This window comes from Bos indicus, chromosome 1 (genome assembly GCF_029378745.1).
Source record: "Bos indicus isolate NIAB-ARS_2022 breed Sahiwal x Tharparkar chromosome 1, NIAB-ARS_B.indTharparkar_mat_pri_1.0, whole genome shotgun sequence".
Lineage (NCBI taxonomy): Eukaryota > Metazoa > Chordata > Mammalia > Artiodactyla > Bovidae > Bos > Bos indicus.
This window is the reverse complement of record NC_091760.1, coordinates 137,543,553-137,566,862: the sequence shown is the minus strand read 5'-3', so window position 1 is coordinate 137,566,862 and position 23,310 is coordinate 137,543,553. Positions and strand designations below refer to the sequence as shown.

The following is a 23,310-nucleotide window of genomic DNA, read 5'->3' as shown; positions in this document are numbered from 1 at the left end:
TTAAATCTATTTCTCACTTGCTCTGTATAATCAAAAGGGATGTGGTTTAGGTCATACGTGAATGGTCTAGTGGTTTTCCCCACTTTCTTTAATTTAAGTCTGAATTTGGCAATAAGGAGTTCATGACCTGAGCCACAGTCAGCTCCCGGTCTTGTTTTTCCTGACTGTATAGAGCTTCTCCATCTTTGGCTCCAAATAATATAATCTATAATCTACCTGATTTTGGTGTTGACTGTCTGGTGATGTCCATGTATAGAGTCTTCTCTTGTGTTGTTGGAAGAGGGTGTTTGCTATGACCAGTGCGTTCTCTTAGCCTTTGCCCTGCTTCATTTTGTACTGTAAAGCCAAATTTGCCCGTTACTGCAGGTATTTCTTGACGTCCTACTTTTGCATTCCAGTTCCCTATAATGAAAAGGACATCTTTTTTGGGTGTTAGTTCTAAAAGGTCTTCTAGGTCTTCATAGAACCGTTCGACTTCAGTTTCTTCAGTGTTACTGCTTGGGGCATAGGCTTGGATATGACTGTAATATTGAATGGTTTGCTGTGGAAACGAACAGAGATCATTCTGTCGTTTTTGAGATTGCATCCAAGTACTGTATTTCAGACTCTTTTGTTGATTATGATGGCTTCTCCATTTCTTCTAAGGGATTCCTGCCCACAGTAGTAGATATCATGGTCATCTTGAATTAAATTCACCCATTCTAGTCCATCTTAGTTCGCTGATTCCTAGAATGTTGACGTTCACTCTTGCCATCTCCTGTTTGACCACTTCCAATTTGCCTTGATTCATGGACCTGACATTCCATGTTTCTATGCCATATTGCTGTTTAGAGCATCGGACCTTATTTCTATCACCCGTCACATCCACAACTGGGTGTTGTTTTTTCTTTGGCTTCTTCTCTTTGTTCTTTCTGGAGTTACTTCTCCACTGATCTCCCGTAGCATATTGGGCATCTGCCGACCTGGGGAGTTCATCATGCAGTGTCCTAACTTTTTGCCTTTTCATACTGTTCTTGGGGTTCTCAAGGCAAGAATACTGAAGTGGTTTGCCATTCCCTTCTCCAGTGGACCACATTCTGTCAGACCTCTCCACCATGACCCCTCCGTCTTGGATGTCCTCATACTGCATGGCTTAGTTTTATTGAGTCAGACAAGCTGTGGTCCTTGTGATCAGGTTGGCTAGTTGTCTGTGACTGTGGTTTTAGTCTGTCTGCCTTCTGATGCCCTCTCTCAGCGCCTACCATCTTAACTTGGGTTTCTCTTACCTTGGATGTGGGGTATCTCTTCATGGCTGCTCCAGCAAAGCGCAGCCTCTGCTTCTTACCTTGGACGTGGGGTAGCTCCTCCTGGCAACCCCTTGGACCTGGGGTAGCTCCTCTTGGCAGCCCTGAGCTTGGACTTGGGCTGCTCCCTCAGGCAGTGGCCAGATTATCAGATCCCTTTTAAATTTAATTGATTAGCTAATGTGCCCCAGGGACCTAGTATATCTTCTTCCTTCTTTCTGCCCAAAACAGATAATTTTCTTAGGGTTTCTGTGTCCCTGTTACACCCTGGAATGCAATCTTAGAAGCCAGCTAAAATGCTGTTCTACTGCCTTTTTTGCAGATTCTGAGACGTTTTACTGCTTGCAAAGGTTTGGTTAAAATGATTAGTTATGTGACGAGTACAGATTTGCTAGTGTCACTCTACAGTGACATAGACGAAGTTAGTGAAAGTGAAAGTCACTTAACTGAGCATAGCTCAGTTAGTGAAAGTGAAAGTTGCTCAGTTGTGTCTGATTCTTTGCAAACCCATGGGTTGTACAGTCCAGGAATTGGTCAGGCCAAACTATTCAGGTATGAGCTAAATCTAATCCCTTATGATTATACCCAATGGAAGTGAGAAATAGATTAAAGGGATTAGATCAGATAGACAGAGTGCCTGAAGAACTATGGATGGAGGTTGGTGACACTGTACAGGAGGCAGTGATCAAGACCATCCCAAAGAAAAAGAAAGGCAAACAGGCAAAATGGTTGTCTGAGGAAGCCTTACAAATAGTTGTGAAAAGAAGAGAAGTAAAAAGCAAAGGAGAAAAGGAAAGATATACCCATTTGAATGCAGAGTTCCAAAGAATAGCAAGGAGAGATAAGAAAGCCTTCCTCAGTGATCACTGCAAAGAAATAGAGGAAAACAATAGAATGGGAAAGACTGGAGATCTCCTCAAGAAAATTAGATATACCAAGAAAACAGTTCATGCAAGTTCAGTTCAGTTCAGTTCAGTTGTCGTGTTCAGCTCTTTGCGACCCCATGAATCACAGCACGCCAGGCCTCCCTGTCCATCACCAACTCCCAGAGTTTACTCAGACTCATGTCCATTGAGTCGGTGATGCCATCCAGCCGTCTCATCCTCTGTCGTCCCCTTCTCCTCCTGCCCCCAGTCCCTCCCAGCATCAGAGTCTTTTCCAATGAGTCAACTCTTTGCATGAGGTGGCCAAAGTATTGGAATTTCAGCTTTAGCTTCAATCCTTCCAATGAACACCCAGGACTGGTCTCCTTTAGAATGGACTGGTTGGATCTCCTTGCAGTCCAAGGGACTCTCAAGAGTCTTCTACACCACAGTTCAAAAGCAAAGATGGGCCCAATAAAGGACAGAAATGGTATGGACCTAACAGAAGCAGAAGATATTAAGAAGAGGTGGCAAGAATACCCAGAAGAACTCTACAAAAAACATCTTCACCACCCAGATAATCACAATGCTGTGATCACTCATCTAGAGCCAGACATCCTGGAATGCGAAGTCAAGTGGCCCTTAGAAAGCATCACTATGAACAAAGCTAGTGGAGGTGATAGAATTCCAGTTGAGCTATTTCAGTCGTAAAAGGTGATGCTGTGAAAGTGGTGCACTCAATGAGCCTGCACATTTGGAAAACTCAGCAGTGTTTTTCCTGGTTCCAACAGGACTAGTTCCAACAGGACTGGAAAATGTCAGTTTTCATTCCAATCCCAAAGAAAGGCAATTCCAGAGAATGCTCAAACTACTGCACAATCATATTCATCTCACATGCTAGTAAATTAATGCTCAAAATTCTCCAAGCCAGGCTTCAACAGTATGTGAATCGTGAAATTCTAGCTGTTCAGGTTGGTTTTAGAAAAGGCAGAGGAACCAGAGATCAAATTGTCAACATCCGTTGGATTATCGAAAAACTGACAAGAGTTCCAGAAAATCATCTATTTCTGCTTTATTGACTATGCCAAAGCCTTTGACTATGTGGATAACCACAATTGTGGAAAATTCTGAAAGAGATGGGAATACCAGACCATCTGACCTCCCTCTTGAGAAATCTGTATGCAGGTCAGGAAGCAACAATTAGAACTGGACATGGAACAACAGACCGGTTTCATATAGAGCACGGGGTACATCATGGCTGTATATTGTCATTCTGCTTGTTTAACTTATATGCAGAGTACATCATGAGAAATGCCAGGCTGGAATCAAGATTGCTGGGAGAAATATCAGTAACCTCAGATATGCAGATGACACCACCCTTATGGCAGAAAGTGAAGAAGAACTAAAGAGCCTCTTGATGAAAGTGAAAGAGGAGAGTGAAAAAGTTGGCTTAAAGCTCAACATTCAGAAAACAAAGATCATGGCATCTGGTCCCATCACTTCATGGGAAATAGATGGGGAAACAGTGTCAGACTTTATTTTTGGGGGCTGCAAAATCACTGCAGATGGTGATTGCAGCCATGAAATTAAAAGACACTTAGTTATGACCAATCTAGATAGCATATTCAAAAGCATAGACATTACTTTGCCAACAAAGGTCTGTCTAGTCAAGGCTGTGGTTTTTCCAGTAGTGATGTATGGATGTGAGAGTTGAAATATGAAGAAATCTGAGCACCAAAGAATTGATGCTTTTGAACTGTGGTGCTATAGAACACTCTTGAGAGTCCCTTGGACTGCAAGGAGATCCAACTAGTCCATCTTAAAGGAGATCAATCCTGAGTATTCATTGGAAGGACTGAGGCTGAAGCTGAGACTCCAATCCTTTGGCCACCTGCTGTGAAGAACTGACTTATTGGAAAAGACCCTGATGATGGTAAAGATTGAAGGCGGGAGGAGAAGAGGACCACAGAGGTTGAGATAGTTGGATGGCATCACCAACTCACTGGACATGAGTTTGAGTGAACTCTGGGAGTTGCTGATGGACAGGGAGGCCTGGTGTGCTGCAATGCATGGGATCACAAAGAGTCGGACACAACAGAGTGAACTGAACTGAAACCATGGTGGAGGTAATGAAGATAATGGTGACCTCCTTCAAAAGTTCCCATGCATGCACTACTATACTCAGTTCCCCCAAACCTACAGAAGGCCACTGCTGACCTGCCGGAGTCGTGCCCCGGCTGATCCAGGGTATTCGAAGCGGGGACGGCGTCGGCGACCTATTTATTTAAATATTTTATCAAAGATATAAAGAGTAATAGGATGAGGATAGCTCAGTAGGAAAATTCAGTGGAGAAAAGAGGCTGAGTAGCTTGGTTTACGCGGGAGACCAATAAAACTTCAAGACAAGAAGTTTGCACCACTTACGTAGGCCACAGGCGTCCTTCCGTTCTCCCGAAGGAGAGGAGACACTGAGGCCTCCCCGGTCGGATCTTAGAAGCCCAGGCATAATTAGTAAGCATGGTGGGTTCCGCGCTCCAGATGGAGACTCAACCAGAGTGAGAGAGAGAGCGACATGGGGAGACCAGTATTTCGAGAAACTGATCCCAATTCTTTATTTTCCATGGTCTACTTTTATACACTGAGATGTTATGCAAAAGTCACGCGGGGTCAGCAGTCCTGACTTTTATCAAAGTCAGGTGCTTCATACAAATGTATACAGAGGTCTTAGGGGTGTTACATCATCTTCTGGCCAGGGGGGCCTGCTGACAATTTACGACCCTCTCCTTGTGACAGTGGTCAGTCAATCAGGACACTTATTTCTCCAGGGCTGATTATTCTTAAAACAGACGCCACCCAAATAAAGTTACATTCCTACAGGGTGAGGGTGTAGTGGGTTTTAGTTAAGGAAAGAATTTACTTAGCCTAAGGTCTAACGTGATTAATATCAAAGGTTAATTCTATATATTCATTAATGTGTGTAAGGGCAGGGGATATGGAGACTTAGCAACAAACATTGGCTCAACAAATGAAAAACCCTTCACCAACACAATTTCTCATTAGCCCATTATACTTATACTAATAGTATAACTTTTCTAAGGAACCTGTTTTTAGAAGGTTTAAAGCATCTTGTGCCTCTCACGGTTGGGAGGCTGTGAGCGATCACATGTGGCCGGACAAGCCTGTCAGGCAGGCCAGAGAACCTTCAGAGGAGTTTGTAGGTTAAAACACTCTTATCACGCCCAGGAATTATTATAAACTGGAGCTCTAAGTTAACTCCTTCTCCAAAAGAGGTGGTGGGGGACAGCCCCCCGTAAAGTCAGAGGTGTAGGTGAGCACAAAGTAGTAAAGTAGGCAGGCTCTGGTTATGGGGGTAGATGCTCGAGGAGTTCCAGGGGGACTCCTGAGGCTCGATCCCGCCTTTGCGTATGTCGAGCCTCCTTCCTCATGACCTTTGTCACGGGCAGAGTACCTCACTCTGGCCCCCAACACTGACCCAGGCCTCTGCCGGAGACTCCTAGATGCTCATGGGTAAGTCTAGGCCAGTCTCTTGTGTCTCGGTCACTTCTCCTTTCTCCTGGGTCATGGTGTGCACAGAGTTCTGTTTCTGCCCTCCAGGAGTCTGTTTCCCCAGTCCTATGTAAGTTCTGGCAGCTCTATGGTGTGGTTAATGGCGACCTCTTCCAAGAGACTTATGCCATACCCTAGTCTGCTGCACCCAGAACCCCTGCCCCTTTTGACCACTTTTGACCCTTCCCTCCACAGGAGACACTCAGAGACAGTTCTCTTTCAGTCTCTGTGGGGTCTTTGGGTTCTGGTGTGCAAAAGGTTTGTTTGAGTCCTCTGAGCCTCTCTGGCGGGTATGAGGTCTGTTTCTAAACTTGATTTCGTCCCTCCTACCATCTTGCTGGGGCTTCTCCTTTGCCCTTGGGAGTGGGGTATCTCCTCAAAGTGGCTCTAGGGCTGTGCAGTCACTGCTCCAGTGCCTACTGTCTTGCTGGGGCTTCTCTGCCCTTGGTTGTGGAGTATCTCCTCACAGTCACTCCAGCACCACACTGCTGCTGCTGCTGCTAAGTTGCTTCAGTTGTGTCCGACTCTATGCGACCCCATAAGATGGCAGCCCACCAGGCTCCCCTGTCCCTGGGATTCTCCAGGGAAGAACACTGGAGTGGGTTGCCATTTTCTTCTCCAATGCATGAAAGTGAAAAGTGAAAATGAAGTTGCTCAGTTGTGTCCGACTATTAGCGACTCCATGGACTGCAGCCCACCAGGCTCCTCCGTCCATGGGATTTTCCAGGCAAGAATACTGGAGTGGGGTGCCATTGCCTTCTCCACAGCACCACTGCTGTGAACACAGCAGAGTGTTCAGCAGTGTCCACAGCTAGTGAACAATTAAAAGTAGCCAGCTTTACCCAGGGTACTATAGGAGTTCAAGCTGTATATTATGAGGACTAGATGAGGTAACAAAAGCCATCTCTTTAAGCTCTGTTTAGATCTTTTTGGGTTATTTGAAACCTGTTGCATAGACTATCCATTGAAAGGATTGAAGATATTAACTTTAAAATAAATACACAAAGGTTTTTATTTTCACAGGAAAATAGAGAACCATTGTGTGTGTTCAGCAGCTCATTAATATTTGACTCTTTGCAACCTCATGGACTGTAGCCCACCAGGCTCCTCTGTCTGTAGAAATCTCCAGGCAAGAATACTGGAGTGGTTTACCATTTCCTACTCCAGAGCATCTTCTTGACCCAGGGGTCGAACCTGCATGTCTTGTGTTGCCTGCTGCTGCTAAGTTGCTTCAGTCGTGTCCGACTCTGTGCGACCCCATAGACGGCAGCCCACCAGGCTCCCCCGTCCCTGGGATTCTCCAGGCAAGAACACTGGAGTGGGTTGCCATTTCCTTCTCCAGTGCATGAAAGTGAAAAGTGAAAGGGAAGTTGCTCAGACGTGTCCGACTCTTATGGACCCCATGGACTACAGCCTACCAGGCTCCTCCGTCCAAGGGATTTTCTAGGCAAGAGTAGTGGAGTGCGGTGCCATTGCCTTCTCCGCTTGCATTGGCAGGCCAATTCTTTATTACTGCACCACCTGAGAACCATTATTTTATAATAAGCACAAGCTTTTTCTGTACTTAACAAAAAAAAGTGATGTTGAGTTTTCTCTTGAGATAAATGAATAGTACGAATTTCGGGACAGAAGTATATGACCTTGTGATGGTGCCCAGTATTTTTATAATATTTTTTGTCTTGATAATATTTTACATGTCTAATTGATAGAAGCTAGTTAAGAGTATTCAGGTCTGAAATAAACTTTCTTAAAACGACTGACAGTTGTCTTAGCTCTACTTTGAAGTTTTATTTAAGATATCTAAATTGGTTAACTAAATAATAAATAAAATATCTGCCCAGAGGAAACTAGGTCTTTAAGGAACTCTTACTCACTGCCATATCATTGAACCCAGCACACCATTAGGTACCCATTTAATATTGAGGCAGTCCATGATAATATGGAATAGCTGACCTAACATTATTAGTTTCTTCTTCCCTAAAAAAAGTTTCTGTATGAAAAAAAATCATGAAGGTGAAAGCAGGATTTCCCTGTGGTGCAGTGGATAAGAATCTGCCTGCCATTGCAGAGGACATAGGTTCAATCCCTGGTGCAGGAAAATTCCACATACCGTGGAGCATCTAATCCCATTACAACAACCACTGAGCCCATGGCTCTAGAGCCCGCGGTCTTCAGGTACTGAGCCCATGTGCCCGTGCAAAGCAACGAAGACCCACTGCTGCCAAAAATAAAATTTCTAAAAAAGAAGAAAGCAAGAAAAGATTGAGGGCAGAAGGAGAAGAGAGAGACAGAGGATCAGATGGTTAGATGGCATTACTGACTCAATGGACGTGAGCTTGAGCAAACTCCAGGAGATGGTGCAGGATAGGAAAGCCTGGCATGCTGCAGTCCATGGGGTCGCAAAGAGTCGGACACAACTTAGTGACTGAACAACAAGAAAAATTATTATTACTCAGTACCATCGTATCACAATTGGTTAATAGAAAAATAATGGAATTCTATATTACGAAGAGTACCATTAAATAAAGAACCTGTGATCAAATCCAGATGCATATCAGAATTATCTTGGAATCTGCCTGTAATGTAGGAGACCCGAGTTCGATTTCTGGGTTGGGAAGATCCTCTGGAAGAGGAAATGGTAACCCACTCCAGTATACTTACCAGGAGAATCCCATGGGCAGAGAAGGCAGGCAGGCTACAGTCCATGGGCACTAAGTTGGACACGACTTAGTGACTAAACCACCACCACCACAGATGCCCAGGTATTTCTTTTTCTTTTTTTTTTTGCCAGAACTCCAGATACATTTCTAATGAGCAGCCATGTTTAAAAACAACTGGACTGTATGAAGATCTTTTACTTTTATTGAGTTTGTTTCACTTTTTCTATTTCATATTCAGTGCTCCTATTTCATTTATTTAATGTTTTCCAATTTCTCTGTTTCTTTTTTTTTTAATGTTCTTTCTCAAGCCTTTATCAAGTGTAGTAGAAAAACTTTTGTATACATATACATAAATAATATATATTTTAGAAAACTTATGAATTTTTGCCTAACTAAAAAATTGGTGACATTTTGATTCTACTTGTTTGACTTAGTGAAAATAGAAAACTAGACTTGTAATTAAAAAAATATATATGCAGCAAGCAACAAAGGTTTACTCCACAGCAAAGGAAACTATAGTGAATATCTTGTTATATACTATAATGGAACATAATTTCAAAAATAATATGTATGTGTATGTAAATATATATATATTTGGATCACAAGAAAAAGAAGTCTACTTTTTGAAATTTAGTAATGTTTACCTTTTTGCCAGTTTTTCTAAATGTCCTATGGACATAACAACGTATGAGATAACAAAATTTTAAATATATTTGTGTAGGATATAAGGTTAACATTAATGTAAATCTAGCATATCTAAATTATTAATGACATCATTCAAGATGCTCCTATTCTTATTTTTTCTGCACTTGATAAAATATTCTCAGAGAAATGTTACTATATCTCACTATGATTATATATTTTTTCTTTTCCCTTATATTTTTTCATTTTTGTTTTACGTATCTTTGATTTTTTGTTGTTAAATGTCTTATTATAGCTTATGATGTCTATCTTTGTGAATTGTATCTTTTATCATTAAAAATACTCATCTTTGTTTCACTTAAAAAATAATCTTAAATTGCAAGTTTCACTAACATACCATACATGTGAGCTCATTCTGATTTTAATCTAAATCTGGTATCCAAAGGGGCTTTTTAGGTACTTGGAAGGTTTAAGCGTGCTTTAAAAAGTTTTTTTAATTAATTAATTAATTTTGGGCTGCATTGGGTCTTCATTGCGGTGTGTGGGCTTTCTCTAGTTGCGGTGAGCAGGGGCTACTCATGGTGGTGGCTTCTCTTTGTTGCGGAGCATGGCCTCTGGTCCTGGATAGTTGCAGCACGTGGCCTCAGTAGTGTGTGAATCTTGCGGGACCAAGGATCAAACCTGTATCCCCTGCACTGGCTGGAAGGCAGATTCTTAACCACTGGACCACAAAAGAACCTCTGTAAAAGTTTTAAATGACCTAGGAGTACAGTATTTACCCTAACCTTAAAGGCAAGTGCAGCGGCCATCCTAGATGAGAGAGGTCTGTGGAACTCTTAAAAAAAAGAGGAGAGAGAGAGGAATGGAAGGACATTCTCCTAAGAATTTTCTCACAGCTTTCTTCTTAGGAAGCTTTAGAGCTCTGAGTTTACCAGTTATGACAGTATTTTGGGGCTAATGGACATCTCACTCCAGCATACTTGTGCTGCATAATCTAGAATGCACTCTCTTCAGTATGGTAGCTACTAACCAAGCGTGGCTGTTTACAGTTGCTCATTAGCCACATTTCAGGTGCTCAAAAGAGCTACCTAATTGGACAGTGTAGCTACAGAATATTTTCATCATTTTGGAAAGTTCTTTTGCACAGCACTAATCAAGATGAAAAAGTTACACAAGAAAAATATTAGGAAGAACTATGTTGGGTAGAGATTAGTATAGAATTGAAAAGGATGTTTTCTTGACTTAGATTCTCTTAAGATTATGAATATCACCATATCAGTTGATATTTGGAACATTTCAGGGATTTAATTCTTACACTTTTGCTTCCAGAGTAAAGTAAATTCTATAGTTTTATTTCAGGATTATACAAATTGATATGTTTGAAATGAATTCATTTATAGAACAGAGAGTAAAAGATGTGAAAAACAAACTTATGGTTGGGGTGGATGGGGAAGGGAGGGAGGGATAAATTGGGAGATTGAGATTGACCTAGATACCACTGCATATAATAGATATTTAATGAGTCCATTCTAAAGGAGATCAGTCCTGGGTGTTCTTTGGAAGGAATGATGCTAAAGCTGAAACTCCAGTACTTTAGCCACCTCATGCAAAGAGTTGACTCCTTGGAAAAGACCCTGATGCTGGGAGGGATTGGGGGCAGGAGGAGAAGGGGATGGCAGAGGATGAGATGGCTGGATGGCATCACCGACTTGATGGACGTGAGTTTGAGTGAACTCCGGGAGCTGGTGATGGACAGGGAGGCCTGGCGTGCTGCGATTTATGGGGTCGCAAACAGTTGGACGCGACTGAGTGACTGAACTGAACTGAACTGAACTAGCAAAACCTAGTGTATAGCACAGGGGATTCTACGCAGTATTTTGTAATGACCTATATGGGAAAAGAATCTTTAAAAAGTAGATATATTTATATGTATAATTGATTCACTTTGCTATACGGCTGAAACTAGCACAACACTGTAAGTCAACTATACTGCAATAAAAATTCTTAAAGATAAAAATATTGGCATGTTTGTCAAGATGATTTTGAAAGTTAGAATTTGTGAATTCATATTTCTGCCATACATTTGATTTCATTATGCTATCTTCTGAGGCAAATACTGGTTTAATAAGATTTTATTTCTTTGGTTTTCTTTGTTCCCATTGATTAAGCCTCTGAAACTTTGAGACTTTTGAGCTATTTAGATAAATCCTCATCTACTTCATCTGTCCCTCAACCCTCTCCCCACTTTCAGTTCAGTTCAGTTCAGTCGCGACCAACTCTTTGCGACCCCATGGACTGCAGCATGCCATGGGCTTCCCTGTCCCATTACCAACTCCTGGAGCCTACTCAAACTCATGTCCATTGCATTGGTGATGCCACTTACAAAGCAGCAAATGAATGTTTTTATATTAGAAGGAAGTGTGCTCGTTGTTTAGTTTCCCATGCCACCTTCAGCATAAGAAATTAGGGGGGAAATTTGTAATACAGCAAAATGGTAGAAATTAATAAAATCTATCATTTTTCCCCAAAATGGAAACTTTGTCATTTTTATTATATAATGTACTGATTAGAAAATATAATAGGAAATTAAAATTTGAAAGAGCTCTCTTGATTTTAATGAGAATACTCTTAGTGTGTGACCTTTGAGTCAGATAGTGACTTGGTTTATGGTAATGTATACCTTTTTACTGTATTGGTAGTTTAAAGCAGAAAAGCACAGTCTTTTCCATACATATAAAAAAGGCACCTGGTGATATTTAACATCCATTTTGGTAATTTAAAAATCTTTTACTAAAATACTGAAAGATATTTCAATAAATATGCTAATTATACATTTTTCTAATATTCAACTGTTTTCCTAAAATGAACTGCCTTTGGTCATGATGTTCAGTTCAGTTCAGTCACTCAGTCGTGTCCAACTCTTGGCAACCCCATGAATCGCAGCATGCCAGGCTTCCCTGTCCATCACCAACTCCCGGAGTTCACCCAGACTCATGTCCATCGAGTCAGTGATGCCATCCAGCCATCTCATCCTCTGTCGTCCCCTTCTCCTCCTGCCCCCAATCCCTCCCAGCATCAGAGTCTTTTCCAATGGGTCAACTCTTCCCATGAGGTGGCCACAGTACTGGAGTTTCAGCTTTAGCATCATTCCTTCCAAAGAAATCCCAGGGCTGATCTCCTTCAGAATGGACTGGTTGGATCTCCTTGCAGTCCAAGGGACTCTTAAGAGTCTTCTCCAACACCACAGTTCAAAAGCATCAGTTCTTTGGTGCTTAGCCTTCTTCCCAGTCCAACTCTCACATGCATACATGACCACTGGAAAAACCATAGCCTTGACTAGACGAACCTTTGTTGGCAAAGTAATGTCTCTGCTTTTGAATATGCTATCTAGGTTGGTCATAACTTTTCTTCCAAGGAGAAAGCATCTTTTAATTTCATGGCTGCAGTCACCATCTGCAGTGATTTTGGAGGCCCCAAAAATAAAGTCTGACACTGTTTCCACTGTTTCCCCATCTATTTCCCATGAAGTGATGGGACCGGATGCCATGATCTTCATTTTCTGAATGTTGAGCTTTAAGCCAACTTTTTCACTCTCCACTTTCATCTTCATCAAAAGGCTTTTGAGTTCCTCTTCACTTTCTGCCATAAGGGTGGTATCATCTGCATATCTGAGGTTATTGATATTTTTCCTGGCAACCTTGATTCCAGCTTGTACTTCTTCCAGTCCAGCGTTTCTCATGATGTACTCTGCATATAAGTTAAATAAGCAGGGTGACAATATACAGCCTTGACGTACTCCTTTTCCTATTTGGAACCAGTCTGTTGTTCCATGTCCAGTTCTAACTGTTGCTTCCTGACCTGCATACAGGTTTCTCAAGAGGCAGATCAGGTGATCTGGTATTCCCATCTCTTTCAGAATTTTCCACAGTTTATTGTGATTCACACATTCAAAGGCTTTGGCATAGTCAATAAAACAGAAATAGATGTTTTTCTGGAACTCTCTTGCTTTTTCGATGATCCAGCGGATGTTGGCAATTTGATCTCTGGTTCCTCTGCCTTTTCTAAAACCAGCTTGAACATTAGGAACTTCACGGTTCACATATTGCTGAAGCCTGGCTTGGAGAATTTTGAGCATTACTTTACTAGCATGTGAGATGAGTGCAATTGTGCAGTAGTTTGAGCATTCTTTAGCATTGCCTTTCTTTGGGATTGGAATGAAAACTGTATTACTATTTTAATCTGTCATTTGATTCTTATTGATAGTATTTATTTAAAAGTAGATTTGGTTTTTTTCCCCCTGATTTTATTATCCCTGGAAGAACTGAGAAGCTTTAGTTTGTTTCCTGGAACAATCGAAGAAGCATAGAATTTACCTGTTCCTTTAGGGTTTCATGGAGAAGGCAATGGCACCCCACTCCAGTACTCTTGCCTGGAAAATCCCATGGACGGAGGAGCCTGGTAGGCTGCAGACCATGGGGTCGCTAAGAGTCAGACACGACTGAGCGACTTCACTTTCACTTTTCCCTTTCATGCATTGGAGAAGGAAATGGCAACCCACTCCAGTGTTCTTGCCTGGAGAATCCCAGGGACCGGGGAGCCTGGTGGGCCACCGTCTATGGGGTCCCACAGAGTTGGACACGACGGAAGCGACTTAGCAGCAGCAGCAGTTAGGGTTTCATCTCCTTATTTGATCCTGGTACTTTTGTAGAATGTAATTGTTTGCAGCTTTCTTAAATTCTTGTAATAGATGTTGATTTATTCTTAATTTTCATATTTATCAACATAGACTTAGTCATTTTTATCTTCTGTGTCTATGGTTATAAATTATCATATTCTTAATTTTGTTTTTGTATTTTTTTTAGGCTTATTTTCTGGAGAAGGAGATGGCAACCCACTCCAGTATTCTTGCCTTGGGAATCCCATGAACAGAGGAGCCTGGCAGGCTACAGTCCATGGGGTTGCAAAGAGTTAGACATGACTGAGCAACTGACCTCACAGCACAGTCCTAGTTTATCATTTTATTTTCAAAGAGCTAATTTGTCAGTTTTAAATAAGTTTTTGTAATTCACTTTCCACTTTTATCATTATGAATTTCTCTCTCTTCTAAAAAATTACTGATACCCAAATGGTTATTCTCCTTCAAATATGTTGCTTTAAGTGAAGGAAGTGATTTAACAAGTGAAAATTGCTTGTCTGTGATGTAGGCTTCCTACTTCTATAAAATTGCAACACTTAATTGTAATAAAGGTAGTTGGTTAAATGGAAATCATTAAGATTCCAGAAAAAGGACTGTGATACATCAGTTGTAGGCTGTAGCTTTTCCTTTATTTGTGTCATGATCTTGTTGAAAGTATATTTTGAAAGAATTACTAGTGTATAGTGTCTTTTTTTTTTTTTTAATTTTCCCATTTAGAATATTTTGGCATCATCTGGCAGTTTTTTTGCTTAACTTCATGTATACTAACAACAAAGATTGCTTCCATAGGTTTTACTTTTCTACTTAAGGATCTTGTTGTTTCACAGTAGATTGAGTGATGGGTAGATTTATATATCAGTGGCATTTCAGAACATTAAAAATGTGAGAATATAAAACAAAGCTATATTTAGTCACATTAAATCAACTAATACATTTCTATTTATTTATTGAGATGTTTCTTTTGTGTTATATGTATTTTCTTATAAAATGTTTCCTTTAAGACTGAATTTAAGTACTTGATTTCCTTTGTAGGTATAAGCGTGTCTTTTCAGTTGGAACCCATGCGATAACTACATATAATCCCAATACCTTAGAAGTAACAAATCAGGTAATAATTTTAGAAGCTATTAGGTGTTTGAACTCCACTTGAATTTTAAAAGCCAGTGGTCCCTAGCCTGAAATCAGGCCAGGAAGGATAGAAATGTCAAATTTGAAAAAGATTAATATGCTTACATAATGCTCAATACTCAGGACCAAACATAAATAAATAAAGGGAGCATATGTGTGCATATTTCTAGGCTCTAAGGAGTATAGCTTTTTACGGTTACTTTGATTATAAACATCATTTTAATGTAAAATTTGTAAATTTTTTATAACTTTAAGGGCAATATTGTTACTCTGATACAGACATACATAAGTGCAGTGGTTAGAAAATGTATGTCATAAAAATAAGGTTGATATTTATAAAGGCAAGACTAAACTGAATATGGGTAAATAAACACTTAAAATATTCTAATTTAAGTCCAAATTAGGCATGTTTTACAGATTCCTCTTTTTGTTGCTGTTTTTAAATGTTTTGTAGATAATCATAAAATGTTATTCCCCAGCTCTTTTCATATCTGTGTATTTTAGTTGCTTTGGATTGATCAATCATTAATAATCAATCAGGGATTGAAATTGGAAAACGTAACTTTTTTATTATTGTCTCTGATAACTGAAAACTTTTTAGTTTGTTTTGTAGAGTTACTGTAAAACAAAACATTTTCTAGATCTCAGTACTGTGTTATAAAATTTTTTCATTTAATCAGTGATTTGAAATTAAAATCGTAAAAATAAGTGTTGCATTTCACCACAGTGTAGCACCAGTTGAATGATTTCCTTTTTTTTGTTAGTGGCCTTATGGAGACATTTGCAGCATCAGCCCTGTAGGAAAAGGACAAGGAACAGAGTTCAACCTCACATTTCGTAAAGGCAGTGGAAAAAAGTCAGAAACATTAAAATTTTCTACAGAGCACAGAACAGAACTTCTTACAGAAGCATTGGTGAGAACTGTTTCATGTTAATACACTAAATTTCTCTCTTCTCTTTTTTAATGAGTTACATTAAAGTACAGATACTGGTGTTCTGAGCCCCTTTCCCACTTATTGACCCTTAATTGACTCTGTGAAACTTTTACTTTTTTCTTACTAAGAGGCTGGATAATCCTTTAGGTTTGATAGTTCTTTTAGGTCTTTTTAAATGCATTATATAGAACAAAGCAGTTGTATGTTTAATCTACCCTGTTTTTCAATAAAATTTCACACACTTTTTATTAAATATCCTTCAACTATAACTTTAATAACATTTTTTAATATCAGGATTACCAAGTTGGAATTTTACTTACTTTGGATAGAAAGTACTGAACTGAGAGTCTCTGTTAATAAGTCTGTTGTTATAAACTATGTTTTGTATGTCTTCTCTTTCAGAGATTTAGAACTGATTTTTCAGAAGGAAAAATCACAGGAAGGGCAAGTATTTCTAACATTTATTAATATCTTTTTTGGCTTATCAGTGTTGCACTTTAGAAATCCTTGCATAAATTGTGTATTCCCTTTGTGGCAAAGCTGAAGAAACTGAAACATAATTTTAATGTCTCCTGATATCATGTGATAGATAAATGTAGTTTAACAGGAAACTCAAATATGAGAAATTAGATTTATGATTGTTAATGCGAATAGTTAGATAACAATTTTCAGGCAGAACTAAATATTAAAAACAAGGCTTCATTCAGCAAGTCTTTATTCTGTTTCTTAACAGCAACAGAAGCTTCACACTGCTCATAATACTTCTTAGAACATGCAATTGTTGTTTGTTGTACAAGATTCTTATTTTGGAAGTATTAAACTTGTAAGAAAATATATGTATTGAAACTGTCTCATTGTATGCCCTCGCCCTGAATCCGGGGGTTTCCCAGGTGGCTCAGTCACCTACCAGTGCAGGAGACGTGGGTTCAATGCCTGAGTCAGGAAGATCCCTGGGAGGAGAAAATGGCAACCCACTCCAGTACTGTTGCCTGGAAAATCCCATGGACAGAGGAGCCTACTAGGCTACAGTCCATGGAATCACAAAAAGTCCTACATGACTGAGAGACTGATCATGCTCACACTCACTGGGTCTTGCCGATAATGAGGATTTGCATGGTGCAATGACAGCTTTCAGGAAGTAATTATTGCTTATTAGAATCTTAACTTTTCCAGGCCTTCTCTAGACATGTTATAGCAGCATTTAAAGTAAATCTGAGTCTTCTGGGGAGAGGAAATGGGCACTGATGCTTTTCTTTCACTCCCTTCAAATACGGAATTTCTTTCCATGAGAAGGTATTGCTTATATAATAGGGCTGGGGGATCCAGAGTGATGTGTAAATTCGGAGCACTGTCCAGAACTCTAGCTTCTGGCAAAAGGCAGGACCTGAATTCTAATATGCTGGCAGTACCGTTCCCTTGTTTTTTAAAAGCCCTCATCCTTTCTATGGGTATTCTGTTCTGTGTTTTAGTATCTGAGAAGCCTCCTGATTTCAACTCAAGCAAATGGTTGGTTGCCAAGGAGCCATTTAAAATAGCTTAATGGTTTTTGGTGAGCTCCTTGCTGCTTATCACATTTCTATAAATCATAATTTAGTACACTTATTTTAATTATGTTAGTAGGTGAGTTTTCTGTATAGCTCATCTATTTGGAAAACAACTGCTTCCTAAAGCATATTTATAGATTTTGTTATAAGTTCCCCTTTATATATGTTAATTTCAGCAAGTTAATATTTTTCAAACTTTTTGGTGGAAACAGTATCCCTAGAAGATAGCCTGAAGAGCAGCAGTTTTATAAAAGTTGAATTTGGTCTTCGGCTTCCCATCGCTCCTAGATATACTCTAAATCAGATTCTCTTAAGACTGTCTTGGCCACCATAATCCTGAAGGACAATGATTTGTTCCCTTGGCAAATCTCACTGCTTTACAGTTGATTACCTTCTGAAAGAATGGAGAATATCCTGCAGACTGGGCTGAGGCATGTAAACCAGCATAGTGGGAAAAGCACCAACTTTTGTGACCTCCCTTCCCACCAAATTTTGTGACCCACTTCTGCTGGAAAGGTGTGGTACTGCTCCATCCTTTAGTGCAGAATCAAGGCTTTAAATATATTCTTGGGTTAATGCAGGCCCTTTGGTCTTTCTGCAGAATTCCTTTTATGAAACTGTCATGTTCATGATGCCGTAGCTCAGAAATGCTGAGGGAATTGATGGATATGATTCTGTGAACCTCATTGCTGGGTTTAATGTTGGGAGGTGGAGATATTTATTATCTAATGTCTTACTCTCCTTTCCGAACACCTGCAAGAAAATTTCTCTGCCATTTTAGTGTTAGAAGTAGTTGTATTTTTGAGCAGCAACCAGTTTATTTTTACCTTAAGAATCATGTAACTGACCATGCATTCCACTTCATATTGGTGGGTAGAAAACTTTATGGAGTTTTTGGGTCAACAAGGGAATGTTCATTTCACATTTTACATTTTGTTATCCTATTTTCTCTTGGTCTCATTTTGCCTTTATTCTGTACATATCATTTTGGTTATCAGCCTCAACTAAATGTTTTTTCTAAGAATAAAACTGGGGAGTAAATGGATGTTCACCCTTGTAATTATTTCTGATACTAAGTTCTTTAATTTATAAAGGAATGTTATCTAAATAGAGCTTCCCAGATGGCACTAGTGGTAAAAAACTGCTTGCCAATGTAGGTGACATAGGAGATGTGGGTTAGATCCCTGGATTGGGAAGACCACTGGAGAAGGAAATGGCAACCTACTCGAGTATTCTAGCCTTGAGAATCCCACTGACAAAGGAGCCTGGCAGGCTCCAGTTGATGAGGTTGCAAAGAGTCAATCAAACACAATTAGCACCGGTTATCTAAATCAAATTTTACTTGCTAATGTGATCAAACTTCTAAAGATGACTTCCCAGTGGTGTGTATTTAGAAAAGCCTACAGTCAAACTGAGGCTTCAGCTTTTTTGTGTGTATAGAAAAAAAATCTACATCACTTCATGACAAATAGAAGGTGAAAAAATGGAAGTGGTGACAGATTTTATTTTCTTGGGCTCCAAAATCACTGTAGGCGATGCCTGCTGCAGTGAAATTAAAAGATGCTTGTTCCTTGTAAGGAAATCTATAACAAACCTAGACCACGTACTGTAAACCAGAGACATCACTTTGTCAACAAAGGTCCATATAGCCAAAGCTATGATTTTTCCAGTAGTCATGTAGGGATGTGAGAGTTTGACCATAGCAAATGCTGAGCACTGAAGAACTGATGCTTTTGTATTGTGATGCTGGAGAAAACTCTTGAGAGTCCCTCGGGCAGCAAGGAGATCAAATCAATCAATCCTAAAGGAAATCAACCCTGAATATTGGAATACTGGAAAGACTGATGCTGAATCTGAAATACCTCGGCCACCTGATGTGAAAAGTGGACATATTGGAAAAGACCTTGATGCTGGGAAAGATTGAAGGCAAGAGGAGAAGGGAGCAGCAGAGCCTGAGATGGTTAGATAGCATCACCAACTCAGTGGACATGAATTTGAGCAAATTCCAGGAGATAATGGAGGACCGAGAAGCCTGACTTGCTGCAGTCCATGGGGTCGCAGAGTCAGAAACGACTGAGCGACTGAACAACAACAAGAAAAGTATCTACATTGATATATTGAATTAGCTTGGGTTGTTTAATTTAAATACCCTAAAAGCCCTGAAATGTGACTTAGCTCTTTTCCATGTCTAACTTGATTAAAAGAATCCATCGACAAAAGTTGAAATCTTTTCTCCAGTGGAATTCCTTCAGAGTAACTTCTGTTTAAGATTGCCCTTAAGATTTGCATGAGGGTGACTTAAAATTGTTTCACAACTAAAACCTTTGTTAATTTTCAAAAGATATACTGTCTTTTCATAGTGTTCATACTGTTCATGGGGTTCTCAAGGCAAGAATAGTGAAGTGGTTTGCCAGTCCCTTCTCCAGTGGACCACATTCTGCCAGAATGAACAGTATGAAAAGGAAAAGATAGGACACTGAAAGATGAACTCCCTAGGTTGGTAGTTCATCTCCCTAGGTTGGTAGGGAGTTCATCTCCCTAGGTTGGTAGTTCACCTCCCTAGGTTGGTAGGGAGTTGCCCAATATGCTACTAGAGATCAGTGGAGAAATAACTCCATAAAGAATGAAGGGATAGAGTTAAAGCAAAAATAACACCCAGTTGTGGATGTGACTGGTGATAGAAGCAAGGTCTGATGCTGTAAAGAGCAATATTGCATAGGAACCTGGAATGTCAGGTCCATGAATCAAGGCAAATTGGAAGTGGTCAAACAGGAGATGGCAAGAGTGAACATCGACATTCTAGGAATCAGCAAACTAAAATGGACTGGAATGGGTGAATTTAACTCAGATGACCATTATATCTACTACTGCGGGCAGAAATCTCTTAGAAGAAATGGAGTAGCCATCATAGTCAACAAAAGAGTCTGAAATGCAGTACTTGGATGCAATCTGAAAAAAGACGGAATGATCTCTGTTCGTTTCCACAGCAAACCATTCAATATCAAGGTAATCCAAGTCTATGCCCTGACCAGTAATGCTGAAGAAGCTGAAGCTGAATGGTTTTATGAAGACCTAGAAGACCTTTTAGAACTAACACCCAAAAAAGATGTCCTTTTCATTATAGGGGACTGGAATGCAAAAGTAGGAAGTCAAGAAACATCTGGAGTAACAGGCAGATTTGGCCTTGGAGTACAGAATGAAGCAGGGCAAAGACTAATACAGTTTTACCAAGAGAATGTACTGGTCATAACAAACACCCTCTTCCAACAACACAAGAGAAGACTCTATACATGGATATCACCAGATGGCCAACACTGAAATCAGATTGATTATACTCTTTGCAGCCAAGGATGGAGAAGCTCTATACAGTCAGCAAAAACAAGACCAGGAGCTTACTGGATCTGATCATGAACTCCTTATAGCCAAATTCAGACTTAAATTGAAGAAAGTGGGGAAAACCACTAGACCATTCAGGTATGACCTAAATCAAATCCCTTATGACTATACAGTGGAAGTGAGAAATAGATTTAAGGGATTATATCTGACAAACAGAGTGCCTGATAAACTATGGACAGAGGTTTGTGACATTGTACAGGAGACAGGAATCAAGACCATCCCCATGGAAAAGAAATGCAAAAAAGCAAAATGGCTGTCTGAAGAGGCCTTACAAATAGCTGTGAAAAGAAGAGAAGTGAAAAGCAAAGGAGAAAAGGAAAGATATACCCATCTGAATGCAAAGTTCCAAAGAATAGCAAGGAGACATAAGAAATCCTTCCTCAGTGATCAATGCAAAGAAACAGAGGAAAAAAATAGAATGGGATAGACTAGAGATCTCTTCAAGAAAATTAGAGATACCAAGGGAACATTTCATGCCAAGATGGGCTCAATAAAGGACAGAAATGGTATGGACCTAACAGAAGCAAAAGATATTAAGAAGAGGTGGCAAGAATACACAGAAGAACTGTACAAAAAAGATCTTCACGACCTTGGTAATCACGGTGGTGTGATCACTCACACTCACCTAGAACCAGACATCCTGGAATGTGAAGTCAAGTGGGCCTTAGGAAGCCTCACTATGAACAAAGCTAGTGGAGGTGATGGAATTCCAGTTGAGCTATTTCAGATCCTAAAAGATGACGCTGTGAAACTGATGCACTCAATATGCCAGCAAATTTGGAAAACTCAGCAGTGGCCACAGGACTGGGAAAGATCAGTTTTTATTCCAATCCCAAAGAAAGGCAATGCCAAAGAATGCTCAAACTACCACACAATTGCACTCATCTCACATGCTAGTAAAGTAATGCTCAAAATTCTCCAAGCCAGGCTTCAGCAATACGTGAACTGTGAACTTCCAGATGTTCAAGCTGGTTTTAGAAAAGGCAGAGGAACCAGAGACCAAATTGCCAACATCCGCTGAATCATCGAAGATGTAAGATAGTTCCAGAAAAACATCTACTTCTGCTTTATTGACTATGCCAAAGCCTTTGACTGTGTGAATCATAATAAACTGTGGAAAATTCTGAAGGAGATGGGAATACCAGGCCACCTGACCTGCCTCTTGAGAAACCTGTATGCAGGTCAGGAAGCAACAGTTAGAACTGGACATGGAACAACAGACTGGTTCCAAATAGGAAAAGGAGTATGTCAAGGCTGTGTATTGTCACCCTGGTTATTTACCATGAGTACATCATGAGAAATGCTGGGCTGGAAGAAGCACAAGTTGGAATCAAGATTGCTGGGAGAAATATCAATAACCTCAGATATGCAGATGACACCACCCTTATGGCAGAAAGTGAAGAACTAAAGAGCCTCTTGATGAAAGTGAAAAAAGAGCGTGAAAAAGTTGGCTTAAAGCTCAGCATTCAGAAAACTTAAGATCATGGCATCTGGTCCCATCACTTCATGGGAAATAGATGGGGAAACAGTGTCAGACTTTATTTTTGGGGGCTGCAAAATCACTGCAGATGGTGATTGCAGCCATTAAATTAAAAGACGCTTACTCCTTGGAAGGAAAGTTATGACCAACCTAGATAGCATATTAAAAAGCAGAGACAAAAAAAAAAAAAAAGGCAGAGACATTACTTTGTCAACCAAGGTCCGTCTAGTCAAGGCTATGGTTTTTCCAGTGGTCATGTATGGATGTGAGAGTTGTACTATAATGAAAGCTGAGCACCCAAGAATTGATGCTTTTGAACTGTGGTGTTGGAGAAGACTCGGACTGCAAGGAGAGCCAACCAGTCCATCCTAAAGGAGATCAGTCCTTGGTGTTCATTGGAAGGACTAATGTTAAAGTGAAACTCCAGTACTTTGGCCACCTGATAAAGACTCTGATGCTGGGAAGGATTGAGGCCAGCAGGACGACAGCGGATGAGATAGTTGGATGACATCACTGACTCAATGGGCATGGGTTTGGGTAGGCTCCGGCAGTTGGTGTTGGACAGGGAGGCCTGGCATGCTGCTCTTCATGGGGTCGTAGAATTGGACACAACTGAGCGCCTCAAGTGATACTGGTACTGTCTTTAGTTAGCCTAAACATTCTGAATTGAATAAACATAAACCTCCAAATGGCCAAAGTAAAAATGTCTTTAAGAATTTGATTAGTAGCTCTAAAATTTTATAATATTTAGATTTTCAGGGTTTTTTTTTTTTTTTTCTGCAATGAGTGATACACTAAATGTAATGGTGTTTTATGGTAACCTTAAATATGAATTTAAAAGTATTATTATTTTTCTCTGCAGAGATATAACTGCTATAAGCATCACTGGAGTGATACAAGAAAACCCGTTGTTTTGGAAGTAACACCAGGAGGCTTTGACCAAATTAACCCTGCAACAAACAGAGTCCTCTGTTCCTATGACTACAGAAATATTGAAGGCTTTGTAGATCTCTCTGATTATCAAGGAGGGTTTTGTATACTTTATGGAGGATTTAGTAGATTGGTAAGTAGTGTTTTTAAAAAGTTATTTTAAAAGAGACATGACCATTTGAAGGA

General features: G+C 40.0%; 1 protein-coding gene across 3 annotated transcripts in view; it reads left to right on the top strand.

Annotated features, from left to right (window-relative positions):
* DNAJC13 (DnaJ heat shock protein family (Hsp40) member C13) overlaps positions 1 to 23,310 on the top strand; it is a 163,967-nt gene that overhangs the window by 36,592 nt on the left and 104,065 nt on the right. For all 3 annotated transcript variants that reach the window (XR_011561546.1, XM_019962425.2, XM_070770885.1), the window contains 4 exons: positions 14,744 to 14,819; positions 15,604 to 15,753; positions 16,177 to 16,218; positions 23,057 to 23,257. Coding sequence is in view for 2 of the 3 variants with exons in the window: in XM_019962425.2 (XP_019817984.2) it covers positions 14,744 to 14,819; positions 15,604 to 15,753; positions 16,177 to 16,218; positions 23,057 to 23,257 (469 nt within the window). In the remaining variant the exon portion in view is untranslated. The remainder of the gene's footprint in view (positions 1 to 14,743; positions 14,820 to 15,603; positions 15,754 to 16,176; positions 16,219 to 23,056; positions 23,258 to 23,310) is intronic.